At 48.7% G+C, this 8,813-nt stretch overlaps 1 protein-coding gene across 2 annotated transcripts in view; it reads left to right on the forward strand.

Annotated features, from left to right (window-relative positions):
* The window catches only part of LOC137522589 (cytochrome P450 2D6-like), a 131,787-nt gene extending 123,883 nt beyond the window's left edge, over nucleotides 1-7,904 (forward strand). For both annotated transcript variants that reach the window (XM_068242667.1, XM_068242668.1), the window contains one exon: nucleotides 7,590-7,904. In XM_068242667.1, the coding sequence (XP_068098768.1) occupies nucleotides 7,590-7,771 (182 nt within the window). In that variant the 3' untranslated portion in view covers nucleotides 7,772-7,904. The remainder of the gene's footprint in view (nucleotides 1-7,589) is intronic.
* The last annotated feature ends 909 nt before the right edge of the window (nucleotides 7,905-8,813 follow it).

An 8,813-nucleotide genomic window follows, 5' to 3' on the forward strand; every position in this document is an offset into this window, starting at 1 on the left:
CATTACAGGCTGTCTGTTCCGTAGTTGTGCACAGTGAACACATTGGAAGCTTTTGGCTCAGCACAGCTCAGTAACTTTGCAGGCACTGTGATTGCAGCGCAATATGATCCTCCTGCACTCGCTCTAAACAGCTGCACATATCTTCTGGGAATGCTTTCTTTTACTGGGCTACTTTATATTCAAAGTGTACAGATGCACATATAGGTGAAATATATGTAAAGCATATGATTGCAGCATGTGTGTATTGTGTGCTAACATTTCTGCTCTCTGCTCGCCCCTCCTCCCTTCTCTGTCCACTCCCTGCCCTCTGTCCATCTTCTCCCCTTCTCTGCGTGTCCACCCCCCCCCCCCCCTCCCCTTCTCCTGTCCTGCTAGTCATTTCACCCCCGAATGCTTCCCTTGTAAAATGATCCGAGATTCGGATCAAAGATCCGGATCTTTTTAATGATCCGATTCGAATCATCCAGATCATTGAAAAGATCCGAACTTCCCATCTCTACAAGAGACCAGAGTGTCCCAGTCATCCTCACTGCTGCCACCTGGTGTCCATACAGACAGAAAGCATGCTGCATTACAAATAAAAGACACTAGGTGGCAGCAGTAACAATGGCTGCAGACGGCTCTTCTACAAGGCTCCTTGCAAACTTCAAGTGACACTTCTCTCTGCACTGTTATGACAGACTGCCGGCCCAGCTCAGAACAGCCTGCGGCCCAGTAGTGGGCCGCAGCCCAGGGGTTGGGGACCCCTGCACTTCACGATACATACACATAGGACATATGACTATGGAAGGGACTAGATTGTGAGCTCCTCTGAGGGACAGTTAGTGACAAGACAATATATACTATGTACAGCGCTGCGGAAGATGTCGGCACTGTATGAATACTAAATAATAATAATGATTAAAGGAAATCTAAAGAAAGAAAAAAAAACAGTTTACCTTGTCTGGGGCTTCTTGAAGTCCCCTTTTTTAGTTTTAAGTAACTCTTTAAATCATCCAGTCAGTTAGATGTGCCTGATTTGGACTCAGCAGAAGGTGATAGCCAGTGGCAACTCCAGCTTCTAATTTTTGGGGAGGCACTACGGTGGCACGATAGCTAGCAGGTGGGGCCCATTTGGGTGATCAAAATCAATGTTTGTTCGTTGTGTGAGCTTTAAATAGTTTTTGCCTAACTCTGGTGATAAAACTAAAGGTGGCCATACACTGGTCGATTTGCCATCAGATCGACCAACAGATAGATCCCTCTCTGATTGAATCTGATCAGAGAGAGATCGTATGGCTGCCTTTACTGCAAACACATTGTGAATCGATTTCAGCGTGAAATTGATTTACCATCTGTGAAGCTGCCGCTGCTCCCCGGGCCCCCACATACATTACCTGATCCAGCCGGTGCGAGTCCCCCGGTCTCCGCTGTCTTCATCTCCGCTCTGGGCTCCAGCGCTCTACTGTTTAAACTTCCTGCCGGGACAGTAAGAAGTGAAACCTGTCGGACTCGGAGACCAGCGCGAAGAAGAAGCAGCGGTGACAGCGGGGACTCACGCCGGCCGGATCAAATAATGAATTGCCGCTAGCGTCGGTCGTCGGGCATTCGAACGCCGCTATCGACGCACTCTCGACCTGCCGGCGATCGAGCAAAATATTCCACACGGACAGGAACGACGGAAATCGATCGTTCGGTCAGCGTTTGCGCAACGATTTCACAGCCGATTTGATCACAGTGATCGAATCGGCTGTATATCGTCGGGAAAATCAGTAAGTGTATGGGCCCCTTAAGACTAACTAGTTCAGCAATGAAAGGAACCAAATGTAAACATCACAAACAGAGGGAGCAGAAGATACTGTCCAAATGAGTGTGCTCTTACTGAAGAAAATTTACATACAGATGTACTAGGCTAGTTTGCAGGTATGCATTAAAGTGGACCTGAACTCCTGCACAGGACAGAAGGAAAACATAGATAACTGCACCCTGTATGTATTTAGAGAGTTTAACCTGTCTAATTCCCCCTCAACTGTGTCTAATCACAAGCTGCAATCTGATCTCCCCCTTTGCCAGCTGACTGCTATGGCAAATAAGCTAATTTGGAAGCAAAGGGTGTTAATAGTATGTCTGCTTCCATGAAAGCAGAAAGTAAAAACACTGCAGATTTATGGCAGGATTTGGTGATGGCTGCCAAACAAGGCTAGTAAAAACTAGTGTTGGGCGAACAGTGTTCGCCACTGTTCGGGTTCTGCAGAACATCACCCTGTTCGGGTGATGTTCGAGTTCGGCCGAACACCTGACGGTGCTCGGCCAAACCGTTCGGCCATATGGCCGAACTAAGAGCGCATGGCCGAACGTTCCCCGAACGTTCGGCTAGCGCTGTGATTGGCCGAACGGGTCACGTGGTTCGGACCCGAACGCGCTCTGATTGGCCGAACTGTCACGTGGTTCGGGTAAATAAATACCCGAACCACGTCATATCTCCGCCATTTGTCTGTGGGTTTAGCTTTGGGTAGGCAGGCAGGGTAGTTCGCGCTCCAGCCACGCTAGCCAGGGTCCCCCCCAGTCATTGTGTGTCGCTGCTGGGAATAGTAGTACACCGCTCGCTCAGCATTCTGTTTACTGCCACTCTGTGTACCTCGCTCAGCCACACTATATAGCATTCTGTTTACTGCCACTCTGTGTCTGCTGGGAATAGTAGTACACCGCTTGCACAGCCACACTATATAGCATTCTGTTTACTGCCACTCTGTGTACCTCGCTCAGCCACACTATATAGCATTCTGTTTACTGCCACTCTGTGTCTGCTGGGAATAGTGGTACACCGCTCGCTCAGCCACACTATATAGCATTCTGTTCACTGTTCTGTGTCTGCTTGGAATAGTGGTACACCGCTCGTTCAGCCACACTATATAGCATTCTGTGTACTGTTCTGTGTCTGCTTGGAATAGTGGTACACCGCTCGTTCAGCCACACTATATAGCATTCTGTGTACTGTTCTGTGTCTGCTGGGAACAGTAGTACACCGCTCGTTCAGCCACACTATATAGCATTCTGTGTACTGTTCTGTGTCTGCTGGGAACAGTAGTACACCGCTCGCTCAGCCACACTATATAGCATTCTGTTCACTGTTCTGTGTCTGCTGGGAATAGTGGTACACCGCTCGCTCAGCCACACTATATAGCATTCTGTTCACTGTTCTGTGTCTGCTGGGAATAGTGGTACACCGCTCGCTCAGCCACACTATATAGCATTCTGTTTACTGTTCTGTGTCTGCTGGGAATAGTGGTACACCGCTCGCTCATCCACACTATATAGCATTCTGTTCACTGTTCTGTGTCTGCTGGGAATAGTGGTACACCGCTCGCTCAGCCACACTATATAGCATTCTGTTCACTGTTCTGTGTCTGCTGGGAATAGTGGTACACCGCTCGCTCAGCCACACTATATAGCATTCTGTTTACTGCCACTCTGTGTACCTCGCTCAGCCACACTATATAGCATTGCGTACTCTGCCAGTCAGTGTGTATATTGCTGGGATCAGTAATACTCCACTCACCGTCAACCACTATATGAGCTCAACATGAGTTCCCCAGAGACCTCCGCTGTGAGCAGCACTCCCAACAACAGCAACAGCCAACGCCCCACGCAAGCTATAACATCCACCCCAGCAGCCAGTGGTCAGCAGCAGCCCTCCCCGGAGGAGAACGTTGTGTCCATCAGTCCGTCGCCAGAGCGATTAATGAGGGCTGCCATTGAGGAGATGATGGGGCCTGATGTGGAGGAGGAGGTCTGGCTCAGGCCAGCATCCCAAGTTAATGTTGAGGACGATGAGGGGTCTGTGTCTGGGGATGTTGGGGTGGCAGAGGTGGTGGGTGGGTCAGACTCAGGAGAAGAGTTGTATGATGAGGATGATGATCGGGACCATCTGTATGTGCCTCAGAGTCCGACCCCGGAAAACATGTTGTATCGTGTGTTTAGGTACTAAAATCTGCGTTCCCTCCCAGTAGTGTTGGGCGAACAGTGTTTGCCACTGTTCGGGTTCTGCAGAACATCACCCTGTTCGGGGTGACTATATAGCAGACTATATAGCATTGTGTTTAATGCCACTCTGTGTACACGGCTCAGCCACACTATATAGCATTGTGTTTACTTCCACTCTGTGTCTGCTGGGAACAGTAGTACACCGCTCACCCGCCACTGTATAGCATTGTGCTCTGTGTCACTGCTGACAATAGTGGTACACCGCTCACCCACCACTGTATAGCATTTCTGTACTGCCACTGTACTGCTGCCAGTCAGCGTGTACTTTAAGGATAAGTGAAATGAGGAAGAAATCCGGTGAAAGAGGGAGGGGCAAGGGAAGAGGTGTTTCCCCTGACGGTTCACGTACAGGCCACAGGGGAGCACCCAAGAAAACCCACTCAATACTGCCCATGTTGTCCAGGACAACAACCCTCACAGATCCAAAAGAACAGGACCAGATAATTACTTGGATGACCTCTCAAGCGTCCAGCAGTGGGTTAAGCAGCACCAGCACATCACGCACGAGGTCCGAGTCCTCAGCCAGTTAAAGTCTGGGCTTTCTTTGAAGACTGCACTGAGGATGTTACCATGGCGATTTGCAAGGTGTGCAAGACCCGCCTGAGCAGGGGGAAAAGTATTAACAACCTCTCCACCACCAGCATGAGCCGCCACATTCTATCCAAACATCCCACTCTGTGGGCAAACGCGGCAGGACAGGGTACCACCAGCAACACTGCCTCCCTTGGGTTCACCAGACTCACCACCAGACCCGCCTCAGCAGCAGCAGTAGCCCAGCCATTGCGTGGTTCACAACATTCACAAACATCAGACGATGCTGACACTGTCACTTTCCGGACTAGTGCTCTTGAGGTCTCCCAGTGTTCATCAAACACAACAACCAACAGCCCTTCGGTGTGCAGCGCTACGGTTGAGTTGTCTGTTTCTGAGATGTTTGAGCACAAGAGGAAATTGCCAGCAAATGACCCCCGGGCCGTGGCAGTAACAGCCAGCCAGCATAGCCAAGCTTCTGGCCTGCGAAATGCTGCCATATCGAGTGGTGGAGACAAACAGCTTCAAGGGCATGATGTCAGTGGCCATCCCACGTTACGTGGTTCCCAGCCGCTACCACTTTGCGCGCTCTGCAGTGCCTGAGTTGCATGAGCACGTGGTCAGCTAAATAACCCGAAGCTTGAAGAATGCCGTTGCCTGCAAGGTTCACCTCACCACTGACACCTGGACGAGTGCGTTCGGCCAGGGTCGATACATCTCCCTTACCGCGCACTGGGTGAACCTTGTGGAGCCTGGCAGCGATTCCTCACCTGCTACGGCGCGGGTGTTGCCCACGCCGCAAACAGCTGGATAACAACAGCAGCACCTACCTCTCTGACTCCTTCTCCTCCAACGCATCTCAAAGCTGTACCTCATCCGGAAATGCTAACCCAGCACCAGCAGCAGTAGGATCGTGGAAGCAGTGCAGCACAGCTGTTGGCATGCGTCAGCAAGCGTTGCTGAAGCTGATCTGCCTTGGGGATAAGCAGCACACAGGGGAGGAAATTTGGAGGGGAATAAAGGAACAGACGGATTTGTGGCTGGCACCGCTGGACCTGAAACCGGGCATGAAGCTAGACACCTGGCACGAACTGGCAATGTACGCAATAGAGGTGCTGGCTTGCCCGGCAGCCAGCGTTATGTCGGAACGCTGTTTCAGTGCTGCCGGAGGCATCATCACAGATCGGCGTATCCGCCTCTCCACAGAAAATGCAGACCGTCTGACTCAAATTAAAATGAATCAATCCTGGATTGGAAACGACTACGCAACACTCCTGGACCCCAACCAAGTAACATGACCGATGAACATCTGGGATGGTTTAGCGTTTCCGGTCCCTGTTTATTGAACCTCTCATCTGTATTACATTTATGACTGCATGGCGGCAAAAAGCATTGCTGCTATATCCGCACGCTTTTTGTCCTCATGCAAGGCCTGGGTTGTTGTGTCTCACAAAGCGTGGCCTTCTCCTCCTGCGCCTCCTCCTGTTCCATCACGTGTGCTGCTGCTGCTGCTGCTGCTGGGTTAGCGTTGCCGCGTGGTCCCTGTTTATTGAACCTCTTATCTTTATTACATTTATGACTACATGGCGGTACAAAGCATGCTATCCGCACGCTTTTTGTCCTCATGCAAGGCCTGGGTTGTTGTGTCTCACAAAGCGTGGCCTTCTCCTCCTGCGCCTCCTCCTGTTCCATCACGTGTGCTGCTGCTGGGTTAGCGTTGCCGCGTGGTCCCTGTTTATTGAACCACTTATCTTTATTACATTTATGACTGCATGGTGGTACAAAGCATGCTATCCGCACGCTTCTTGTCCTCATGCAAGGCCTGGGTTGTTGTGTCTCAAAGCGTGGCCTTCTCCTCCTGCGCCACCCTCCTCCTGTTCCATCACGTGTGCTGCTGCTGGGTTAGCATTACCGGTCCCTTTTCCTGGAACCTCTTATATGTATTACATTTATGACTGCATGCCGACAAAAAGCATGTTACCTGTGCAAAGAAAACAGACATTTCCCGCATTTAAAAGACAGTTTTCCCTTTGAAACTTTAAAATCGATTTTCTCAAAAACTATAAGCTCTTTTTGCTAAAATTTTTTTTCCTCTTGTACCCACTCCCAAGGTGCACATACCCTGTAAATTTGGGGTATGTAGCATATAAGGAGGCTTTACAAAGCACAAAAGTTCGGGTCCCCATTGACTTCCATTATGTTCGGAGTTCGGGTCGAACACCCGAACATCGCGGCCATGTTCGGCCTGTTCGGCCCGAACCCGAACATCTAGATGTTCGCCCAACACTAGTAAAAACTAGGCAATCACACAATTTATCCAACAGTGTCAATGAGTCCCTGAGCATGGCTTAAAGAGACTCTAACAAAATTTTCAGCCTTATTTCTTTTATCCTATAAGTTCCTATACCTGTTCTAATGTGGTCTGGATTACTGCAGCCTTTTCTAGTTGCACGGTCTATGTAATAGATCTAATCTTCTTTTCTTGTCAAGCCTTGTCGAGACAAAGAGTAATGCACTTTCTCTGCTGTGATAGGAATAAGTTATGCACGCCCCTGCAGGCTCTCCTGTGTGTGTATGAGTCACAGGCAATGTCTCTGCTCACAGCCAGCATCTCTGCAAGGCTCGTGGAGCTGAGACATTTCAAACAGCTGTGAGTGCAGGGAGATCAGTGCAGAGTTCAGACAAGCAGCTAAGGCAACACGTGGGAGTAACATTCCAGCAATCAAGTCACATTTGAGAGGAGCTTCTGCAAACAGGCACCTGCTCTGATGATGTATTTCCTGTTTGGCGGCCATCTTCATTGTTTACAAAAACAATGAATAAAACAGTGATTTTATCACCAGGAAAGCAGCGAGAGCGGCAAAAATGTCACAGAGGGGGCTAAGAGAAGACAACAAACAGGCTGGTATGTTTATTTATGTAAGATTTTCACAGTACAGATTCTCTTTAATTTATGCAAGAGAGTTCAGGAAAGCTTTACCCTGTAGTCTTCATGCTACAATGATGTTTCAAGGCTTTTGTATTTTCTGTTACAGGTCGCCGCAATTGTGTCGGGGAGCAGCTGGCTAGAATGGAGCTTTTTCTGTTTTTTACCACTCTGCTGCAGCAGTTTACGTTTGAGATCCCCAAAAAACAGCCTCGTCCTCGAGATGATCCTGTCTATGCATTTACTCACAGTCCACATCCCTATGAAATCTGTGCTGTTCCCAGAATGTAAGGATACAGGTGTCGTTACCTTCCAGCATCTCTAGAATGTATGCTAAACTACCTGAAACAAATCTAACTCGTCAGCTTTAGTGAAGGAACCCAGTATATTGCTTAGTATTAGTAAAAATAAATCAATAACTAAACCTTGCAATGATTTTTTAAAATCGATTTTCAGATGAAATGTATTTGTTTAGAAAAGTTAGTTGATATACTACCTGTGCATGAGGATGCAGGTATTTAGCGTGTATGTCCATTGCCTCACATGTACCAGCTTGATCATTAACAGTTCATGTTTTAGGCCAATTCACAAAGCCTCTTTTGTGGTGATATAATCATTTTTGGACATACTGTATTTGTTAATTTGCAAATGTCTTTTTCAGAGTCTTTTATTCACTTAGTTGTGTAATCTTATTTTACTAACTGTGGAGGCTGTGTGTGTTAACTTAACCATTTCACAACTGAGGGGTTTTACCCCTGAAACACCAGCGCGATTTTTCCCTTTCAGCGCTGCTTCCATTCCAGTATTGATGTACTATGATTGGTTATTGGGGACTGGAGAGTCCCCATAACCAATCATTGTACTGCAGAGCCGGGGTGTGTGCACGTTTGTTTACCTTACATTGTTTTGAATGAAGAAAGCTTCTGTTTGAAGCCGTCTTCATTCTACTCGCAATCGGATATGCTAATTGGATTTAGGAACGCTTGTTCCTAACATCCAATTAGTCACCTGCTGTGCGGGCTGGCTGGAGTGTGTGCGAGAGTTCCCCGCCCACTCCCAGCCAGTAAATAAACAAGTGCGCCTTTCTTTCTTCTTTCCTGGGGGTGAAGCGGTGCGCAGAGGGACGGAGAAATTTAGCACTGGGGGGGTGAAGTGGTTAAAGGACTACTGTAGGGGGGTAGAAGAAAAAGAGTTGAACTTACCTGGAGCTTCTAATGGTCCCCCGCAGAGCTCCTGTGCCCGCGCAGCCACTCACCGATGCTCCGGTCCCCACCTCTGGGTCACTTCCGGAATTTGTGACTTTAAAGTTGGAAAACCACTGCGCCTGCGTGGC

Source organism: Hyperolius riggenbachi, chromosome 6, assembly GCF_040937935.1.
Source record: "Hyperolius riggenbachi isolate aHypRig1 chromosome 6, aHypRig1.pri, whole genome shotgun sequence".
Lineage (NCBI taxonomy): Eukaryota > Metazoa > Chordata > Amphibia > Anura > Hyperoliidae > Hyperolius > Hyperolius riggenbachi.